Raw genomic sequence first — 24,187 nt, forward strand, 5'->3', positions numbered from 1 at the left:
TATCATCGTCCTATCCTTAACAGAATAACACAGATTGGAAGAAGTTAAATAGCAAACATGTATAAAATTTATAGTTAAAATAATCTGTTCGTTAAAATAATAAACATATTTGAATTAATGAGTGCAAATAAAAGTAAATTTATCAATTAAATTGAAGATTTAATTTCACTACTTCTTTGCATACATAAAAAATAGTGATAATTCAATAAAAATGTTTCAATGTTATTCATAAAAGTATGCAATCATTTCATAAATGTTTTGTTATGACGTTGTCACGTTAAACTACCGTCCGTAAACCGACTTTACAGACAACCAATTAATTTTTTTCTTGTTCCCGTGAGGATGTGGTTGCAGGATGCGCGCGCATCGCGAGGAGGGAGCGCGGAGGTGCGCATGCGCGCGGACGGGAGGGTGTGGAGAGGGGTGGGGAGGGAGGGGGCAGGAGGGTCGGCGCGGCAGAGCGCGATGAACCCCCGGCGGACGGACACGGCGCCGGACGCGCGCAGGCCCAGGCCGCGGCCGACGACGGGCGCGGGCCAGACTCCCCCCGCCCCGCGGAGACAGCAGCAGCAGCAGCAGCAGCAGCAGCAGCAGCAGCTGCAGCGGGACAGGTACCTGCTGGTGTCGGCGAGTTGCGGCCCGCCGGGCGAGGAGCACGAGGAGCGAGCCTCGTGGGGCGACGAGCGGTGCACCTGCCGCTGCGACCAGCCAGCCTTCCCGCGACTCCTGCAGGTGCGTCGCTGTAGTTCACGTCTTCTAACCTCAACCCGGCACGAGTTCAGTCGCCGGCGAGGAGAGCTGTGCCCCGATGAAATTGAAATTTCGTCGACGTCTGATGTTCGACAGGGTGCGACGTCAGACTGTCGTCCGCAGAAACTCGACACTACGGGGTGTCTCCCGGCTCACAGCAGGGTAGATCGCACTACGTGTGCTCGGGATCGAACCGTCGACGCGTTAGGTTGCGTGCCGAGGTCTTCAGTTTAAAAGAGCTCAGATGTAACCCCCCCCCCGCGTGTGAAGAATTATTTGGGTTTGACTCCGCTTGGGTTCCGAACATCCACGCCTTTTTTTTTTTTGGGAGGAAGTTAACCCCGACCGCTCAACCACAACGGTCGCTATTAATTCACGTGGATTTTTTTTTTTTATAATTTCATATTCGTATTTATTTCTCAAGTGGAGACCGGAAAAAATTCATGGATTCATTTCACGATGGACTAGAATCTTAATACGTTTACCTTTTTTGCTGATTAACTGATTGGGACACAGTTTTTTTTTTATCTGAAGGATTCCGAGCCAATTCAAATCCTTCAACTAAAGAAGTATCTAACTCAAAAGCATCCCGGATAACAGATGTGTCACGAGTCAGTAACCAATGGGCAGGCGTAATTTTCCCGAGTACGCATGGGATCGTGGAGTCCATCCAAGAGGTCGTCGAAACCGCAAATATTTGGCCGGTCCCTGTTCATAAGATAGTATGTAAGGGGTTAGGGAAGTTATTGGGTTACCACGTTGTATTTAATAATTATTGTAGAGATTTATACTTGTGTATATTCATCGTAATCAATTTTTTTTCTCGAACATTCCAACATTTTATTTTCCGCCATTTTGAATTACGACGTCACCGTTGCAATTTCAGTTACGTCCGCCATATTGAAAATCTTTATTTATTATCCGATTTTAATGAAAAAAAAATTAAAATTTATAAAAAAAATTCAATTAGTAAAATTTTAATAAAAATATTTAAAAAACTAATCAAGCAATTTTCGTTACGGCCGCCATTTTGAAAATCTGTAATTTTTATGTTAGAAAATCGGGAAATTTTTTAAAAATCATAAAAAAATTAAATAATCGAATTTAATAATAAAAAATTTAATAAATAATTATTTTAAAAATATTATAAAAAATGTACACTTACATCATGGAGCTCGGAGTCCTCGGTTCGAACCCGGCGAGGTCAAAAAAAAAGATGGCGACAGGTCCTTCACCCACTGACTGACGGGCCCCATCATGCAGTGGCCGGAAGGAAGCGCCGCACGTGTTCACGCGGGCGACCGCAGACCGCAGATGGCTCGGCGGCTCCTCCGGGCTGGGACCGTGGACTACAGCACAAGGTCATTGTGAGCTGCGGCTGGTTTGTGCTGTTCTGATGTCTGCCACGAGACTTGTTGGGTCTGCTGAAGGACTCTGGCAACGCGCGCCATCAATGAACTAAAACAGCTGTGTGAAGCCACACTTTCGGGAACTTTCCCACCGGTGTTCCGAACTTCAAAAATCATTATGAAATTTAGACACAGGTTCATTCATCCTTTCCTCATAAGCTCAAAAATAAATGATCGTTTTATCTGTAATGGGAAGCTGTAAATTTTCCTAGACAAAATGCCCTAAAAAAAGCACATCCTGAAGACGGTCTGTGTTGGCCTCTTGACAGAAGCTGAAAGATAAGGCTCGTGTTGTTAAGTGATGAAGGTTGCAACGCACGGACGTGAGAAATAAATGTTTAAAATCTTTTCCATCTTAAATACTTGAAGTCAATAGAGAACGTCCCCCCCCCCCATGCTCTTTTCCTATCTGCATAGCAATTCAATATTTGGTTATTAGTAGCGATACCGGATACCGGATACTGGATATCCGACCAAACTTGAAACCGGATAGCCGGATATCCGGCCGCCGAATATTGGGCCGAACATTGCCGATTGGCGCATCGTGACGAGTTAGCTCGTGTGGGTGGCGCACGAACGATCGGGCGGATTCGGGTGAGTTCGTGTCTTTTCGTTCATGAGCGAAGTTTGTAAGTGTTTCGTTGACTTGTTGAATTGTTTGCAAGCACGATCATTTGAGGTTATTAAAAAAATGTGCCATTGTCGTTTGAGGTTATTATTAAAGTATTTTTTAAATATAATTCTAAACAGTTTTAGAGACGAAAATTGACATCGGTAAAGAAAAGATCGCCTTTATGGGAATATTTTGATTCAAACAATGACGATAAAAAGTTCGCTCTTTGTTTTTTATGCAATGTTAAAATTTCTCGTGGCGGTGAAGGAAAAGAAGCTGAACTTTTTTCTTTTGTTTTTTATTACTTCATGGCAGGTAACTACCGTACGTATGTTACCCAAAATATCATTCCTGACATCTACGACAGAATTTATGAGAAAATCGAAATTAAAATTTCAAGTGCTCTCGCAGTTTCGGTGACTTCTGACATATGGCGTTGCTTACACAGCAATGCTAGCGCCCTCAGTTTCACAGCTCATTGGATAGCTCCTGAATTCAAACTAGAACACGGATTGCAATTAAGCCTTTATCAGGATAACACACAGGAGAAAATGTATCAAACGAGCTTAACACTGCCGCGAGCCCCTGGGATATTGACCATAGGGTGATACATTTAACATTTCGTATTCCGGCCGGATAGTAAATTTAGGCCGGATACGCCTGACACCGGATAGTTACCGAATGTCCGTTTTACCACTAGTTATAATCAGGGCCGGATTTAGAGGTATGGAGGCCTCGGGGCAAATTATTTTCCAAATAAAATGAACAATTTTTTTTTTCAGTCGAGTTTTCCAATAAATGATTTATTGTGAAATCAAGTAGATTCTCTTAGTATTTAAAAAAAAAACATACATAAATATAATCGGAGACAAGAATTATATGAAATTATTGTGGGAGCCCTCCGTTTGTGGGGGCCCTTCGTTTGTGGAGGCCCCGGGGCTTTCGCCCCGGTTGCCCTCCCCTGAATCCGGCCCTGGTTATAATGAACATTAAATATAATTTATTACAGATGTGTTGGTATTACTTTTGTTCAGCGATGTTCACTTCATGATGTTAACTGTACGATTCTTCTCTAGCGAGTTATTTTCAAGCTATTGAACCGCTTTTTGGCCTTGATTCAGCTACGGTTGGTTTCCATATCCAAATCGCTAGCCGGTTGGCTTCAGCTTGAGGACAGACACCCGCTCCGTGGAGGCAGGGGCGTAGCCAGGGGGGAGGGGGGTTTAGGGGTTCAAACCCCCCCCCCTAGCATCAAATCTTTAATTAATTTCTTATTCATCACTCAAACAAATTTAATATTAAAATTAATAACATTTTTACCATTTAAATATTTAAAGTTAAGTACCGAAAACTGCTAAAATAGCACTGCTTTACACCTTAAAATCCAAATTTTCCCGGTGGAGGACCCCCGGACCCCCCGCTTTAATACGGGGGGGAGGTGCATGCTTCTTAACACCCCCCATACACAAATCCTGGCTACGCCACTGCGTGGAGGAAGACGTCGAGAGGCCCCCAGGTTGCGAGGAACTCCCGACTGCTGAGTCTCCCCATGAGGAGGAGGGGGGGGGGGGGGCGGAAGGGTTGTCGGTGGCTGAACTCTCGAGCGACTCTCTCGTCATGCCACTTCCCCCCCCCCCCTCCCTCACGACCCGCCGCCCATGAACCCGGCCCAGAAGAACTCGTCGGCCGACAGCGCGTCGACACGTCTCAGCACTCGTCAGAGACGCGCAAACACCACACGTAGCCTCGGTAACGAGCGAATTAACACTTGTCGTGTTGCAAATACACTTGTGATTTAAAAAAAATACTAGGGACGCGTAATTGATCGCAGGATTCTTTAGAGTGAACTCGCGTGTTCTCGTGATGTTGCAAATACACCTACATATAATACATAACTACAAAACTTGGGCGCGAAAATTAATAGCAGAATTCTTAAAAAAAATAATACCGAGCGTGATAGATACGCGCAAAAATTGTGTTTACAAACCACATTAATTTCTGGACGCGAATCACACGCAGTTTCTGCACCCGCGCCGCTAGAAGTCGTTGCCGTAGCAGCTTCTTCAACCATGGAATCATTCCATTCACAGACCGAAATATTAAACCGTACAATGAAACGGCTCTGATAAAAGCGAAAATGACTTGGAAAAAAAAACTAAACCCCGGATTTGTACCTAAATTTCGACAACAAAAAATTTTATTAAAAAAACTGCTCATCTTGTTAAATATTTATTGAATTGTTAATGTTATAAAGTTTAGTTTTGTCTTTGTGAACTTTGGTTAGCGCCATCAATCCAGATGTCAGCACCGTGGTTACACATTACCGTTCCTTGTCTTCCGTTGCATAACTACTCCCACCGAGAGCTAAGATTTAATCAAGTTACTTGGACATACGCCATTGCATTTTTTGCACTGTTTGTAAAGGGAAAAAAATTCATAAATGCGAAATAAGAAATAAAAATGTAAACATAAACCCACAAAGAGCATGTCTAAATCAGCTTATGTCAAACAGATAAAACCCAACGATGAACCTAAACAGGTATTGAGGTCAACACAACGACGACAGCACTGACGAACAATTTAAAACTTATCAGTGGAAAAAATTTAGTCAGTAACAACGACGAGACAGTTTTTCTATAATAACAGTAAACGGAGACTGACAAAAAAAAAACCTGAACAAAGCAACAAAAATTACTGACACAACGATGAAGACGAACAGATATTGCGGACAGCACAAACGAACGAACGAACGTACACAGCAGGTTTCCCACGACGAAACAGTTTCGACGTCTCGGGAACTGGCATCTGTTCGTCATCAGGCACGAACAGACTGACATCGGACACAGCGAAACTTCAACGGCGTTACTGCCAAAAAAAAATCGGCTGTCTGTAATGTCGGTTTACGGATTATAGTTTAACGTGACAACGTCATAACAAAACGGTGATGAAATGATTGCATACTTTAATGAATAAAATTGAATCATTTTTATTGAATTATCACTATTTTGTATGGATACAAAGAAGGAGTGAAATGAAATCTACAATTTAATTGATAAATTTACTTTCATTTGCACTCATTAATTCAAATATGTTTATTACTTTAACGAACAGATTATTTTAACTATAATTTTTATACATGTTTGCTATTTAACTTCTTCCAATCTGTGTTATTCTGTTAAGGATATAGGACGATGATAGGAAAAGTAGGAAACGAATAGGAGTGTTTCAAGTTTAATGTGCCTCGAAAAAGTCAAATCGTTGGTTGTTCCAATCGAGTGGAAGAGAGATAGATGTGGCGCAAGCGTACAATGAGCGTAACGGGACACAGCGTAACGGGACAGTTTGCGTCACGGGACACTTTTTCGTGCGTGCAGCCGGCTTTCATCGATTTATCAGACGTTGTCACGTCAAAAAATGTGTTGAATAGAAAAGAATTCCCCATCGCGCGAGAGCTGAGATGTCACCCCTGGTGAGTATCGGAGGAACGAGAAGACGTGATGCGCGGATCACAGCAGAGGTTGTCTCCGCATGTCGCGGGACTCGAGAGCGGGCCAGGGGCTGGAGTTACGCCCGGGTGTTAGGACCACACACACACACACACACACACACACACACACAGTGTGCGCAGACTAATGGCCTAATATCCTGGCGCGTGTACACGGGGGCTGATCGCTCCCGCAGGAGGCATTGTCTCGCGCCGGGGCGACGTTATCATCGACCGGCAGCCGTGTCATCCTCGGAGCACCGGCGAAGAACCGCCGAGAACACCGCGTCGTCTTCCGGGTGTCGCGGGGCATTCTGGGTAAGGCGCCGGGCATCGCCTGAATCGGTCACACGGTCGTCCAAGTCACCGAAACTGTCAAAAAAATACATATGTATTTTAAAACACTTGCTCGCTTATAAAAAAAAATAACACAGTAGAGTAACTTTTGACGTGACATCTAATAAATCGATAAACGCCTGCTGCACGCACGAAAAAGTGTCCCGTAACGCACATTGTCCCGTTACGCTGTGTCCCGTTACGCTCACTGTACGCTTGCGCCGCATCTATCTATCTTCCACTCGATTGGAACAACCATCGATTTTACTTTTTCGAGGGACATTAAACTTGAAACACTCCCATTCGTTTTCTACTTTTCCTATCATCGTCCTATCCTTAGCAGAATAACACAGATCGGAAGAAGTTAAATAGCAAACATGTACAAAAGTTATAGTTAAAATAATCTGTTCGTTAAAGTAACAAACATATTTGAATTAATGAGTGCAAAGAAAAGTAAATTAATCAATTAAATTGTAGATTTCATTTCACCCCTTCTTTGTATCCATACAAAATAGTGATAATTCAATAAAAATGATTCTATTTTATTCATAAAAGAATGCAATCATGTCATCAATGTTTTGTTATGACGTTGTCACGTTAAACTATCGTCCGTAAACCGACTTTACAGACAACCAATTTTTTTAATTATGAGTGTCGCAGAACTCCAACGTAAAAACGAGAACAGCTGTATCACCAAACCAATATTATATGTTGTAGTTTTTTGAGTTATAGGCACTTGTTTTTTCTTCTTCAAAAGTTTCAATATCCACGTCTTGTGTCAAATCATTAGATTCTTTGACTACACAATATGCTAAGCAAGCATGAATAATCTTACTGTTGATAACAAGTCAAAATAAAATTTTATACATTTAGAAAAAAAATTCCGTTTTACTACTCACGCGGAGAAAATTTTTAAACGGGTATTTAAACTATTCATATTGTACAAAAAACACTACGCTAACTTATCAGGTTTGCTGATAAAATGGCTCTTTTAAGCAAATAACTTGCTACTGTAGGATAGTATTTTTTTTTACAGCATGATTGGTCAAAACTACTACATTAAAAATGTTTGCCGCATAAGTCGTTAAAATAGATATTTCGCCAAAAGTATTGCATGCTAGAGCTAACTGCACTGATGATCTTGTTGCACCGGAGCTGCCGCTCACTCGCTCAGCGAGTGACTTACTCGTCGCCTCGCCTCGTTGGCAACATGGCTGCTGCTGCCTTCCCAAGCAGTCCTTGGGACTACTCGCTAACATGACGTTGTCTCCACTCGTTGCCTCGTCGTCCTTAATCGCGTAACTTCGGCGCTGCATATCCGTCACTGACTGAACGTCCCGGGACTGAACGAATCCTCGAAGTTTAAAACTAATTGTGTTTGGGAGGGGTCTAGGTAGGGAAGACTCTAAGCGTGTCTCTGGCCGAAGCCTATACGCTCTAATCATGCAGGGTTTAATCCATGCAGAAAGGGTAACATTCATCTTGTGCTAGAAGGGGATTGGCCAGCCATGGCAGCGATTGGCGCCATGACTGACTCCCCTCACTTCTTAACTCTAGACTAAAAGATAGATAAGTTGTGCCCAGGTAAAATCTGCTCAGACACAGGGAAAAACCTGGGGTTCTTTCATGTGGAGTGCAAAAATCATGCATTAAGCAAGCAGGTTTGTTACGGGAAACATATGGATGGTCCAGGAAGAAGAGTTGTTCAGAGTAGGAAAGAGTCTACCGTGCGGGGGTTGGGCGCTTGGATATTGCAGTCCACATTGGGTTGTTGTTGCTGGTTTGTTCGGGGGTGACTTTCGTCGATTCCCGCCAGGCTGCCAGCCAAGCCTAAACTTAAATTAAGAAGGGGAAGAATTTCGCGCCTGATTAAATTATTACTAACCTAACTAACGCTGCTACTGCACTCGAAACGAAACTTTGAAAGTGAGTCGTCCAAAATGATCCACTTTTATTTGCAAAAGAGCTATTCAATATCTGGTCCACACATTTTTGTCACAGAGTAGTTTGACACGCGATCTGTCTCGTTGTCAGTTGACGATGTTTCTGTCCGCGACTAACACACTGCTTTCACTTTTACAGACAGCGCTACCAACACCATAAAAAATAAATTCTGCCACCTGTCTAAAAACCGCAGGAAATTCTGAAAAGCCCTCCCAAATACCCGAACACGAAGATAAACAACACGACACGATTTTTACCTTAATTTATACTCATCTGTTTTAATGTGATGTAATGATTTTATGCTATACTTTTCGGAAATTATAGTTCACATACTTAGTTCAGGAACTACTTTTACTATTCACATAAACAGGGTTTCCAAAGAGACGAAGTTTCGATTGTTTAGTACCTTACCATCTCGGAGAAAATTCCAGTAGTGATTTGAATTATTTCACGCTATGTTCAGTCACACAAGCTATGTTAATTGTATATCAACATTCTTCGACTGAAAATACTACTTAAACTTAAACTAGAAGGTTTTCACGAAAAAAAAAATTAGGGTCCCCAACATATCGGACTGCTTTATCCCACTAATATTATAAACTAGCTGCCCGACCCGGCTTCGCACGGAAACAAATTAAGCCACATCTCCCATTTACAGTAATGGCAAATAAAAAAAAAATCAGTGAAAATTTATTACAATGATGTATAATGTGCCGGAGAGAAAATGAATAGCACCGATGGTTTCCCGACTCGTGCACGCAACGTACAACTGATGTACCCGTACTTCGCTACGGCAGTCTACAGGCAGATCACTCTTGCGCCGCTCATTATACATGCCCCTCCTTGTGGGTACGCTACTGCCACGCGATACCCGTTGCCATGGAGACGCAGAAGGCATGAACAATGCAAAATCCTGTTCTCATGCAGACAAAGTACCCACTGTTGCCTGGTTTTAACCACCCATCGGATATAATTTTCGGAAAATGTCATTCTGCGTAACATAAGGAACATTACTGTGAAGTTTCAAGTCTGTAAAATATATATACTTGAAAAAAAGGGCAATTTTTGATATTTAAAGTACCCGCAAAATTTCAACGGTGACGAGGACTGCACTAACAATGAAATAGTCGTTAACTTCTAACGCCTGCGGCATCGTCAACACACACTTCATACGTGTACTGCATGTTGTATCTAACCGCCTCCAACGCATTTGATTCTAAATTGGACTTTTAGTAAGGATCCCTAATGTTATTGATAATATAATATAGCCTATAGCCTTCCTCGATAAATGTACTATCCAACACTGAAAGAATTTTTCAAATCGGACCAGTGGTTCCTGAGATTAGCGCGTTCAAACAAACAAACAAACAAACTCTTTAGCTTTATAATATTAGTATAGATGTGAAAGGTTGGATGGATGGATGTTTGTTACTCAATCACACCAGAATGGCTGAACGGATCTGGATTAAATTTGGCCTACAGCGAGCTCATAACCTGGATTAACACATATACCACATATTAATATGTAATTCCATCCCTAAGGGAGTGAAAAAGTGATAATTTCATTTTATAACAGAACAAACCATAGGTCATAGACATACAAATAGTGAGTGAGTGTCATTTCTCTATGTCTGACACACGATCATACACATAGTAAGGTCTGGCAAATTAATATTTTTCTCCTTGGTGTAACCAGCCCGCTTAGTGGAGCTCGCAGCGGCTAGCAAAATAAAGGCGCTAATAACAGTTTTGTTCTTAACTTATTCAATAGATAGAGTTGCCTTGAATTTTAAACGCACCATCGTTTGATGCGTTTGTCATGTCGTTAATTTTCGTTTGTTTGTGCCGTATGCGTTCCTATACCATTCATCCAATTGCGATGAAATTTTGGTGAGTTGTTATGCGCATGCCCGTGAAGGTTTCTGAGACGGTATAACTATTTTGCAATAGTTGGAGCACGAATCGTTTCAAAAATGTGTTTATTTCATATAATAAAGCAGTACTTTGTCTGTTTTTGTTGTATAAGTGCGCACGCATGATACAATTTATTTAAATATAAAAGAGAGACAGAGATAGAGTGATATATGTATATAGAGATACAGACAGATAAGTTGAGATAGAGCGAGGTATAGAGAATGAGTTGGGTTAGATAAAGAGATATATAGATGCATAGAGCTATATAGAGATTTACATATAGAAGAGATAGAGATAGTGGGAGGTATATATGAATATATGTGGATAAAAAGAGATAAATGGAGATAGAGAGATACATAGATATATAGATGCAGATAGAGATAAGTATATATTTAGAGAAATGGATAGATGATTTGTATATGTGTAACTACTTCAAACATATTACAAAACAAAACTGAATGAGGCATTGCAATGGATGTCGAGCATTAGCTAGATAATGGAATCTTTTCAACATTAGTAATCTCTTATTTTTCAGCTTTTTTCTATGGTGCTTTATAGAGTCTAGATTACATACAGACCACCAATTTTTAGATATATACAGGTAAATAACTATACACGGGCAGAACAACGTCTGTCGGGATCTGAAAGTGATATAAATTATTTTGCACACTTGACATTCAAATTAAGAAGACAATTACTAACTACATCTGATTTCGAAAAAGGTATTCTTCACCCTGTGTTCAGCCCGGGCAAAGCCGGGTACTGCAGCTAGTATTATATAAAAAAAATATTCTTGAGTGGGTTTTTTGTTTCCAAGAAGTAAATTCGAACATTATTGGACCGATTAAAAAAATTATGCACTAATATAAAAACTGCACAACACTAAAGGGAGTTTCTTACTTTCTTGGCGTACGCTGAAACAACCGTTAAAATTAGCTATATATATAGACTATCTCATATGCTCTTTGTATATTGACATATATTTCGAGTTAATAATTTTTTTTTGGATCTTAATAAATTATTTCTGTGATTACTTTTGTGTTGATATCGACATATTGATTTGATACATTTGAATTTGAAGGCCAGTATAAAAAATATATAATTTTATATGTTAAAAATATTTAACCACCCTTCCAAAACTGGACACCACACCTAGAACGCTTATATAAAAATAGTAACTGATGGACTTACGTGGTCTAAATCAGGACCAGGAAATAAATAAGTTAATATATTTTTTTTAAGTAAATGAGAGATAATGCGCTTCGGTTTTTGTTGGTTGATTAACTGAATGATTTACTGTATCTTTATAAGACAATGGAATAAATTAACTAAATCAACGAAAATCAGTGTTAAGTCAGTGATCAATTGTCACTCAAACAAACAGCAGGAATCCTCAAGGTGTGAAATATTTTATTTATTTTATCTATTACTAAAAAAAAAATACGTAAATAACAGGTTTGCAGATTAGGAGCATTTCCAACTACATAGGGAAACATTTATGGAAAGTATTTTTCCGCTCCACATTACAAAATATATTTAAAAAAAAAAAGTATAAGTTTTACATACCCGTTGTTTGCTTTCTATCTAGGTTCATCCACCTCAGCGGAATGGGTTTTCTGTATATTTTTATTTTTTATTTTTAAGGGGTCGATGGGGGTGGGCCTAGTACGTGAAGCCACCCACTCCTCCGTTAAAAAAAAAAATCCCTCTACCGGCACAACTCTCGTCCCGCCCGCATCACGTCGCTGGCGTAGCGCGCACGCCCCGCCGCCCCCGGCTGCCGCTCCGCTGATTAAACGCCCGGCGAGCGCCATCAAACCCGCCCCCTCCCCCTAACGTGTCACCCTCCCTACCCCCTCCTGATTCTCCCCACCCCCTCCCCGACCGAGTGTCCGCGCGGTCACGCAACCCCTCCTCCCCTCCCCTCCGGCGGGCCGCGGTGCATGCTGGGAGGCGCGCGGTCGACAACACGGTTCCGCCATCCGCCATCGCAGGACCACCCGCGGCGACATTTGGCGACATTTTCCCCCCGCGCTCCAATCACACCCTACTTAATATTATAAATGCGAGAGTGTGTTTGTCTGTTTGTCCTCATTTCACGCGGCGACGGAGCAATGGATCGATATGGTTATTTTTTTTTTTGCACGACGTAGCTCGTTTATGGGCCGGAGAGTGACCGAGACTACACGTAATTATTAAATTCCATCCCTAAGGGAGTGAAAAAAAGGGATAAATCAGTTTTGTAATAGAAAATCATAGGAGGTAGAACAGCGAGTTGGTGTCATTCCTCTATTTCCGCCACACGGTCATATAGTAAGGTCGGGAAACTTCATATCATTCGCCAAGGAAAATGGCAGGAAGTTCAGTGAAGCTCGTCTCGCGACTGCTAGCGAACTAAAAGGCGCTGATAACAGTTCAGTAGGTATAGAAGTTCGTCAACAGATGGCGCTGCCTTGAATTTGTAACGCGCTATCGTTTGGTGCGTCCCGCCTTCCCACGAAATGAAGATGATGTTTGTCGTTCCGGTTTTGCTGACGAGCAGCCTTGACGTACCGAGATTGTGCAATCAGTGGGACGTTAAAATCAAAATTTCCCTTTTTCCAAGTCTATGTCCTACACACTTGAAACTCGGTACTTCAGCTAGTATATTCGAGGCATAATAGGCATGCGTTAGGATCATTTTGGATGAACAAATAATTTCGTTTGATTAAAATGTACTAATTTTAAACCTAAATATAGATTAAAAAAAAGTGCGTAGATAGCGTACCCACTTTTGACAATCAATGAAAAAAAAAAAAAAAAATAGGGAGAAATATTTAGATTTTCTTTGCATCATTCGTTGGATCATCGTTAGATTTGATCAACACAAAATTGTGTTGTTTGATCAAATGCCGTTGGTGATGACGTAACGGATGACGTAACGAATAACCAAGTTGTATAGCTAGGGAACACACCACAACGCCGAAATGCCAAATTGATCACAACGCCGACAGCTAGAAAACTGCTGTGTACCACAACGCCGAATTACCACAACGTCGAAATACACTAACGCCGAAAAATGTCATTGCAGGACTGCCACAAAGGTTAGGTTAGGTTAGACTAGGCTAGGTTAGACTAGGCTAGGTTAGACTAGGCTAGGTTAGACTAGGTTAGGTTAGACTAGGTTAGGTTAGACTAGGTTAGGTTAGGTTAGGCTAGGATAGGATAGGCTAGGTTAAGTTAGGTTATATTACGCTAGGTTAGGTTAGGTAAGGTTAAGTTTGATTGTGGTATTTCGGCGTTAAGGTACATTTAAGAAACACACACAAATTCATGCAGTTGTTATTTCGGCGTTGTGGTACACAGCAGTTTTCTAGCTGTCGGCGTTGTGGTCAATTTTGACATTCTGCGTTATGTTATTTCGGCGTTGTGGTCAATTTTGACATTCGGCGTTATGGTATTTCGGCGTTGTAGTAACGACCCGTATAGCTAACTTCGCACCGGCCGCTTCGAATACGTGCTCTTGACGGTCGCGACTGAGTCTTGGAGCCGCGGTGGTCGGGCGGTGAGAGACCTCTCCTCTCCCGTCAAGAAGTTGCCTCTGGCACTCCACTTCCCCCCTCCCCCCAACTCTCCAGTCATCATCACGTCTGCTCTACATTCTCACCCCCACCACCCTCCGTCGTCGTCTTTAATCACCTCGCTGCAAGTCAAGCCAGGGGCTCGTCCTTCGAACGGTTCTTGCAATGGTGAAGATTAGTTGATTTGAATTAACTTTTAATGGACATACCTCGTTGCCTATTTGCACTGACTTCCAAAGAGAAACATTAAGAAAGGACGTAGAGACGAATGCATATACACACACACGGAGAAAGAGCCGAAATATGCTAATATCAAATGTTTTGAATGCCGCGATAGAACGGGGAATTCCGTGGGAGGATTTTAGTCAGATAAAAAATTACAGGACAACCGTGGGCCGACAAGACAAAAAACAAATTTATGTGTTCATCTGTGCTGTTATTGTTGTATTGTCCATATCAACTGTTGGGTTCGTCTATCCGTCGCTGTGTTGTATTTAGTGTTCTTATTGCGACTGTCAGCCCACTGTGTTAATCTATGATGTTCATTTGCTGTCTAGGCACTAAGTAGTATGTAAACGTCGGCCCGGCTACTGGTTCATGTTTGTGGAGCCGTAGATTGCGAAGTTTTGGATTGTTTCGCCACGACGGTCTTCTTGGTGTTAAATTCCATCAACAATCCTCAAAAATGAATCAAAAATCTTTAAAATGACCTAAAATTTCTCTACTTCTAGGGAAAAATTCCCATTTTTAGATAAAATTTCCCCTACTTTTTTTTAAAAAAATCCACAAGGACAATTTTTTTCAGAAGCCCCATCAGAGGTCATGACCTTGGCCTTGAACGTAAACTTGAAAATCTTTTAATTTTCACCAAACAATTCCGAAAATATTCCAAACAAATTGGCATTTGGTAGAAGTAATTTCGTGGATTTGACGGAAGTCACGCGGAACGGAAATGAGTTACCACGGTGCTGCCATCTGTGGGGGATGGCGCAAACCAGAGTTCACTAATAGGAAAAGGAAACTTTATTGTATTAAATGTTGAAAGAATTTAAACAAGATGGCAGTATTTTAATAAAATTACGTGTCAAAAATAGGTTCCAAACTCCCGGTTAAGTATTTTTTTCAAGCCTTTTTCGCTTTTATCGGAGCCAATACGCAGCATACTTGCACACTTATACACTTGGACTTTTTTACACTTGCATACTTACACACTTGTACGCTTGCATATTTGCATTTTTTATACTTGCGCACTTGCATACTTTCACACTTAAATACTTGCGCAATAGCATAATTTAGTACTTGCATACTTGCATATATACTTTTGTTTGTTATTCGACCTCATCCAGAGAGAATTATGTTTCCAATATCTAATAACTAGCTTTTACCACCGGCTTCGCTCGCGTTGATGTCCTTAAATAAGCATCAAAGATCATTTCAAAGAAAATAAAATAATATGATAATTGGTTTCTTTATTGCGTGACTGGGATCATCGGTATTTAAAAATTCTAACATACAATTCCGCTTAAAAAACTAGAACATGCTTTATTGAAATATGTTTCACTATTAAAAAAAATAAATAAATTTTAATACTAAAATTTTAAAAAAGTTCAAAGTATTAACGTATAATAAATTAGTTTTTCTTTGAAAGAGCTTAAATCAGAGTATTATTCTAGGATGCTCCTGTATACTATGTTATATGTTTTTCTGTCCGGTGCAAATATGTGTAGATTTCGGGCATTGGACACATGTGAACATGCTACATATAGTTGGCCATTGAAAAAGCATGGCTTTCCCAAATGCACCCCTGCTACCTGCAATGTTTGCCCTTGCGCTTTGTTGATGGTAACAGCAAAACTAAGCCTGACGGGAAACTGAACTCTTTTGAATTGGAACGGTTGATCAGTGGGGATAATTGGAATTCGAGGTATAATAACACTTTCCCCTTTACCGACCCCTGTTAAAATAGTGGAACCAAGTATATTCTGCCCCAATTGTGTGATTTGAAGACTTTTTCCATTACATAGTCGAGGAGCATCTAGATTTCGCATAAGCATAACTTGTACATTTAGTTTGAAGTTGATGTGAGGGTACACCCGAAAGTTAAAGTGAATTTCAAAACTCCGCAGGATATTAAGTGTTTTGTTCTGTATCCATGTTTGTATCTATTAACAAATATTCCTTCATTTCCCCTTGCAACTCCTTTAAAATATAAGTGTAGATTTTATTAACGATACAATTTTTTGACGCCAATATTGCTCTTGCGCAAAACCACTGATCACTATTCAAATTTTGTTGCAAGTCCGGGAAAACGTGAGTAATCAGATCCACAGCATTTTCTACTAAATTACAAAATTCTCTTGAAAGTAAAATATAACCTCTATCGTTAACGTCTGAACAACATCATCGAAGAAAATAAACAGACACCTAACCTCAAAATTTTTTAAAAAAAGTTTATGTATTGCTTGGCGGTGACAGAAAAATTAAAATTGAATAGTGAATTGACCGCCGGTATTACAGTATTAGATTGGCGAATTATTTAATGTACTTACTGAAACGCCAGGTTGGCGTTAAATTTCATTCAGTTTACTCAAACTCTCAGTCGGACGATCATACACACCAATATCAATTATTTTTGCTCTTCGTAAAAAAATATTTTTTATATAAAAACGGTCCTATGTCCTTTACTATACCCTTGAAAATATGCGCATAAAATTTCATGATGATCGGTTGAGTAGTTTCCGCGTGAAGGCGTAACAAACAAACACACAAACAAACTCACATTCGTATTTATAATATTAGTAAGGATATAATAAGCAAGAAGTTTCACTTCTGATGCTGTTGGACTCCACGTACACTTTTTTTGAAACTATAACTATTCGTACGCTGTTAAAAAAATATATTATTTGGGAGCTGAAATTGAAGCACGGACGAAAACGCAGAATGAAAGGAGCGAAACAATTGAGGGCGGTTATTCCCGTGGGCGCCGCAGGCTTCCTTGCATTGCTGATGGCGGTTTATTGCGGCAGCCGGGGCGACTTTATAGGCGGCAGCCTGGATTACACGAGCAGTCTCCCAGCTGTAGGTCCGCCGCGTGCAGCGCCTCAGAGCCCGTTTTACACGCTCCCCTTCCCTTCTCAGGGATTCGCAAGAAGAGAATCAAATCAAAGTTGTGAACCGAGAAGGAAGTTAGGCGCGGAAGGGAATGAAATATGCAGTGACGCTGATGTACCCTCGAGTTCGCCCGTCACTTTCGCGACCACATAAAAAAAATCCATTCGTAAAAAAACAAACAAACAAATTTTACATTACACTGAGCTTTCACTTCTCTCGCAAAGAATTAAAAAAAAAAAAAAATGGTTCACGCCTGTACCACCACATCGCAATGTTAGATTAGTTCCTAAAAAAACTTTTACTCTTTTTAAAAGTAAATGAACGCAGTGCAAAACACAAAAAACCCGTAAACACTTTATTTTGTGAGATCTCACAATTAACAGAGTTGACTTACAGTGCTCTGCAAGTGATCACAAATGTTTGCTTTAATTTATCCTGGAAAGGAGATAGTGCATTTGTAAAACTTTTTGGAACATAACATTATATACATGTTAACGCCCTATCGACTAAATAAAACGAGAGACAATGTATTTAAAGGCGGTCAGTTTGGAATGCAAAATACCATCTACGTACCATACAATATGAAAATTAACCTGGAGCATAAACATGTTTATTTCGACCACAATTATTTTTTTAAAATATTTTATCATTAGCATATCAATAGATTGGCATTCATGTGAATTGCGCTTTAGCCAATAAGACACTTAATCACCATCTGGTGAGCATAGCGACAAAATAATTTTGTTACTATGAATTTGCTGTGTATACTAAACTGTCATTTGACACCTCATTTTAAATTATTTTTATCAGTGAAAACATATTTTTTTGTTATTAGTGATGTAATAATTACAAAAATAGCACAGCACAATAAAATAACAGTATTTGCTTTAGTGAAAACCTTACCAAATTTTTTGAAACAGATAGGAAAAAAAGGTTTGGTTAACCATGCAATTATGCAATTGCTGCTGAAAAAATTTGACTCTTTAATTAATTTTGTCTATTATTAAAACAAAATATTTGCTAGTATTTAAATTGACAAAATATTTCAGAGCCAACAGAAACATGTTTTATTTTCAACGCATGACACAGATTCGAGTGTAGCCACCACATTTTCCTCTGTTGCGAATTAATGTACTATGTGTTGTCATAAATATAGCGAAAGTAAAAATTTTCTCTCTTCATAGTTTTAATTTTTTTTTTTTTAGGCCAGCAAACGCAGGACAGAAATTACTTTCCTACCTTTGACAACAAACATGTTCTAGACGTGCAAATATTTGTCCCCCGTGGGAAGATGAATAAAAGAGAAATAAAAGGGGCAAAACTTGCTTCATTTCTAGTCCTTTGAATATTTACGAGGAGAGAAAACGAGGTCACGCGAAGAGATGGGAGAGAATGCAGGAGCCCAAGTAAGGATTTAACCACACTGAAGTCCTGAACTAATTTTATATTCATACCTTTTGAACAGAGATAATTTTTTCATACCTTATTTTTAAGGCTAGCACCTATAATTTCAATCAGTGCAATGTTCAGATGATGATTAATATTTTTTTATTCTGTTTTATTTGGAAACTCCATGAAAATATCCCTGTACATACTCTCCAAATAATGTACAAGAATCAATTTAAAAATACTGAACCTTGGCTTGGACCTGAATCTGACAATGAATTTTATCTAAATTAGGCCCGCTTTTTTATAATTTATTAAAAAGTTAATACTGTATAGTTTCTGCACATGTTAGATGACTATTAAATATTAAGTATTGAAGGATGTTTGTACTATTATAAAATGTTTTTATTACCTATACGAATTCATGAACATTAATTTCCTAACGAACGGAGTTAATTTAACATTATTTGAAGTAAAAAATAGAGGTTATAGGCCTACTTAGTACGAAATAATCAATCCAAAGGACCGAGCAGTGTATTAAATAATATTATAGAAATACGATAAAGAAATAAAACGCATTCACATATATTTTATTAAAGCAAAATTTGTGTCTTCAAGCAATCTTTTTAAAAACATAAAAAAAAAAAAAAATTACCCGTCGAATTTTGAACTACGTTATTTTAAATTATTAAGCGCGCAATATAACCCCAATGCGCTCCGAAGCCTGATGGAAGATTTTATGGAGAATATGTATCATATTGGATGTAATAGCAGTATAAATGAGGATTTTTAAATTTTAAAACTATTCTTTACTATGGCTTTTTGAGTACCAAATATATTCCAGGGTAGTTTCACTATCTTACAGTTTCATTTGCCACACCAATACGTTTGGTATGTGCCCTAATTTTTATTAAAGTGACTACATATGTTTATGTTACACGTGGGTCCGCCATTTTCCTGTGAAAATTTCGTTACATGGTGCGCGCGCATCGTAAAAATTCTCTCTATTCATTTTTCCATAACTTCAATAATCCGAACAAATTGTTGCTACGATTATAGTTAAAAGAACGTTTCTAATGTAAACTTGTAGTTTTCATTGCTGTCTTTGGGAAAAATTAATGAATGGTCTCCAAACTTTGGTGAAAAACCTCAATGCTGGAATTATTTTCGATACGGAAGCTATGGTTGGAAAGTTTAAACTTCACTAACTTTCAAGTACCAATTATTTTAACAACGAGACATAACGCGAACTCAACTCATTTTGCTGTGCCGTGCTGCTCGAGATTTTTTTTATGCGATACACTCGCCCGTACGCAGATAAATGTTGAATTCCTTCTCGTTAAGTTTTGTAGTTGCCGGTATTTGATGTAGCTTTTAAATAAGTTTAAACGATTCTTTGAAATTTATGTAGTATAGTTTCAACACTAAAAAACCAGAATATGATTTCTTTTAAGGCAAAAAAAAAAATAAAACTATGTAGGCAAACCAAAACTGCAAAGAGGTATTGAAATCATTACTTCTTTACCTAAACATAATCACACGGAACACTTTAGGATCCACCAAAATGTCTGCATTTATATATATAAAAATTCTGTATTGAGAATGTAAAATTAATCCTACGAAACACTCACGAAAAATAAATGGTGTCAGGTAAGGAAACTTTTTTTAAAATGATAAATAGATGAAACCTTGATGTGTACTTTATTAGTCTGATGGCATAAATCACCAGTTTCCCGTGTATGGATCCGATCAGTTGACATGCATTCACCCTTACAACACAGCACGTTTCAGATATATATTTTTTATACGTAATTTCACCTAGATGACAATTGGTGACGTTCCTGTAACGCTGCAGCAATGACTGTGAAGCATTGCGTGTTGTACGGGCGGGCACGTCGTGATCTGGTGACACAGAAGCCAGTGGTGGACACACGCTGGAATTTTGGGAGGGGCAGATAGTCGGAGAGCTTTTGGGTAGCATGGGATACCTCCCAGTAACTTGAAAGGTTCAAAATTTAAAAAAAAGACACTTAAAAGGCTAGTTAAACGTATTTCTGACGCCTCGAAAGATTTAGAATCATACATATTTATATAAAAAAATCTCTAACATTCTTTAGTGAATTGTATTTTTACAGCTCATTTATTTGTCGTGATAGGGGTTTTTTTTTTAAGAAAAAAGAGGGACGATCTCCCCCATACCCTCTTTCCCCTTCCCATAGGGCCGCTACCGTCAGAAGCGCTCCATCACGATTAACTCCACACGTGTTATTTTTTATGTACCTCAGAGTCAAACAAGTTTAAGTCTAAATGTAACGTTTTTTTGTTTTCTTGTTTATTATTTATTGTTTTCTTTCATTTAAACTATAGTTAAAAGAGCTTAAGTTCAAATATTCAGTTAAGCCAGAAAAACTTTAAGTCTAGTGACAATGGAAAATTTGGAAGAAATTAAACACAGGTTCCTTCTTGCCAGCCACACGTACATGAATGTTGAAAACACAATTATCAATGAAAGAGAAGTTTTTTAGACCTCCTGTAAATATGTCACTATTGTGACCTAAGAATGTTTGGTTCTGAATGACAGATGTATGGCATGCGTCGACGCGAGAAACTATTGAAAATGTTGAAAAAGTAATTAGGCAGGACCATGGATTTTTTTTTTGCGAAAAGATCTCGATATCAGTTGAGTAATGCTGGAGTGTTAAAACACCGTAGAATCGTCTGTATTTCGTGATTGGTTGGGTTTATTTCAGGTATACATTTTTTTTTTACATTTGGTACACGAATCACAGCCTTTCAGTGTGGAAGCGAATACGCACTGAATGGCCTGGCCAAATAAGACAATGGGTTCTCTTGCAGACAGCTGTTATGCTGTCTGCAGCAGTCATGCTGTTATTTAACGTGACTGATTGCCGATATTATGCGTAGCGACTTTGAAGCCTGGCAAGTAGACTTCCGGCGTTGCGGATGAAGCCTGAGGTATGGGCCGACCGACGTACAGCAGCAAAAGAGGTGTCAGAAAGTGACGTCATAGGAAGTCGGCCATATTTGCTGGTCGACTACCCAGACCTTCTAGATTGTTTGAGGTTCGCTGGACTTGGGCGTATAAGGGGTCTAGACTGAGAGCTTGAAGCGCAGTCCGCCTCCCGCCAAACATTAAATGCATGATTTGTAACGAAATAAATGAAAGGAAAGGACTGAAATGTGTGGTAATGTTTCATAACTGTACATTTTAATGTGTAATGACCGAAATAATCTTAAACGATTTAAATGGAAATGAAATAAATCGACATATACGGAAATGAGTCGGAAACCTAATACATACATCAAACAAAATCACCTAATACAATAGAAATAAAATGATTTGTACCCAAATGTAATTAAATAAAGAAAATCAAGTAAAAAAACATCAAAAAGCATCAAAAGAACCCGTTTATAACGAAATAAGTGTACTTAAATAGAAACGAATATCAGTGATTAATTCTATGAATTGTAACGAAATAAATGAAAGGAAAGGACTGAAATGTGTGTAAATGTTATCTACTTGAACATATTAATGTGAAATAAACGAAATAATCTCAAACAATTCGAACGGCGAAGAGAACTTCGTACCACCGCCCCGACGCCCCGACGCCCCGACGCCCCGACTATGCAGAAACGCCATGCTAGCCGTCGTCGTCGCCACGTCTAGGACGGCATGACACAGCCAGAGGCTAGGTCGGAATTGTACGTAAAGTTTATTCAAGCGAATTGAGTTGGTGATGGAATATTTTTCAGGCGATACCCCCAGAAGTCCTGATCCGGGATGGACTTCAACTTTGACGAGTTTTCTGTTGGACCTGTGATTTCACGAACCGCAACCACGTTGGGGACTTCAGAAAACGGGCGGATGGCTCATGATGGCTGTTGGCGTGTTTGTTCGTTGAGCTGGTCGGCGGTAGGTGTGGCAGTTGCGGTGTATTTTCCTATTTTTTTCTTTTTTTCTTTCGCGCTTAGACATTTCAGGCCCGGGACTAGGAGGCTACGCAGATTTACGTAGTTACGGTTACGGTTTAAAAAAAATGCTGGAATACATTCAGCATGAAGGGTTGAAAATGGAAATGACATGATTTTGGTGAATTAAAAACAAAAAAAAAAATTGGCTGTCTGTAAAGTCTGTTTACGGACGATAGTTTAACGTGACAGCGTCATAACAAAACATTGATGAAATGATTGCATACTTTTATGAATAAAATTGAATCATTTTTTTTAATATAATAAAAGAATAAATACTTGAAATTATACTAGTAATCTGATTTTTAAAATGCAAGAATAATTAATCTTTATTGCCGAAATTGTTGTAATAAGCAATGAAAACCACATTAACTGTTCACTTCACTTTATAAACAGTCGACGAAACAGTTCTCGTGTAGATGTAAGTTGTGTGCTGCCACCGTCTTTATTCTCCTCGGACGCATAGGCCAATCGAGTGGAAGCGAGATAGATGCGGCGCAAGCGTACAATGAGCGTAACGGGACACAGCGTAACGGGACACTTTTTCGTGCGTGCAGCCGGCGTTCATCGATTTATTAGACGTTGTCACGTCAAAAAACTTTTGTCTTTACAATTGGACAAGGAAATACGCATGACGACACGAGCGAGAGAAACGGGGGTGATGTCCTCTGTTACTGGAGGGATGACCGTGCGCCCGCCGTCAACGGACTGTAACCCCCAGTGTTTTGATGGAATCTCGAGGGTGGCCGATGAAACCTGCTCGCTCGCTGTGTGACGTACCTGCAGTTGGCTGTGCCAGAGAGAATACACCCGGGACTAGTCTTCAGGAAGCTTGCTGAGGAAGCGACAACTCGCTACCGACGCCAGCTGCGCGGAGCCCAGTGATCAGCGAGTAGCATCGGAGGCGACTCGCTCGCCCCTGACGAACCTTTGGAACTCGCCCGGCGGGTCGTTACCAACAACGCCGAAATACCACAACGCCGAACGTACAATAACGCCGAATACCATAACGCCGAATGCCAAACTGACCGCAACGCCGACAGCTAGAAAACTGCTGTGTACCACAACGTCGAAATACAGTAACGCCGAAAAATGTTGCTGCGGGGAGGGGGGGCCACAGGAGCAAAATGAAAAACAACTGAATGAATTTGTGTGTGTTTCTTAAATGTATCCTAACGCCGAAATACCACAACCTAACCTAACCTAGGCTAGCCTAACCTAGCCTAACCTAACCTAACCTAACCTCACCTAACCTTTGTGGCAGTCCTGCAATGACATTTTTCGGCGTTAATGTATTTCGGCGTTGTGGTAATTCGGCGTTGTGGTAATTCGGCGTTGTGGTACACAGCAGTTTTCTAGCTGTCGGCGTTGTAGTCAATTTGGCATTCGGCGTTATGGTTTTCGGCGTTATTGTACGTTCGGCGTTGTGGTATTTCGGCGTTATTGTACGTTCGGCGTTGTGGTATTTCGGCGTTGTGGTGCGTCCCCTCGCCCGGCGAACCGGCAATTACAAGACGAGAGCCTGCATTTATTCACAGCTGCTGATTACCAGTGTCCATAACCCCGGCGGGCTTTGTCAAGATTTCAGACGTCTTTCAACACCAACATTGATATTTTTTGCGAGACATTAGAATGTAGCGACATTCAGTTAGTCGTTCACATATTTCTCGTGTACATAAAAACAATATTT

General features: G+C 39.9%; 1 protein-coding gene across 1 annotated transcript in view; it reads left to right on the forward strand.

Annotated features, from left to right (window-relative positions):
- Positions 1–342: 342 nt before the first annotated feature.
- Positions 343–24,187, forward strand: part of LOC134535372 (dipeptidase 1-like) — a 121,261-nt gene continuing 97,416 nt past the window's right edge. Inside the window, exon 1 of the mRNA XM_063374445.1 lies at positions 343–732. Within this exon, the coding sequence (XP_063230515.1) occupies positions 343–732 (390 nt within the window). The remainder of the gene's footprint in view (positions 733–24,187) is intronic.

Source organism: Bacillus rossius, chromosome 8 (assembly GCF_032445375.1).
Source record: "Bacillus rossius redtenbacheri isolate Brsri chromosome 8, Brsri_v3, whole genome shotgun sequence".
Lineage (NCBI taxonomy): Eukaryota > Metazoa > Arthropoda > Insecta > Phasmatodea > Bacillidae > Bacillus > Bacillus rossius.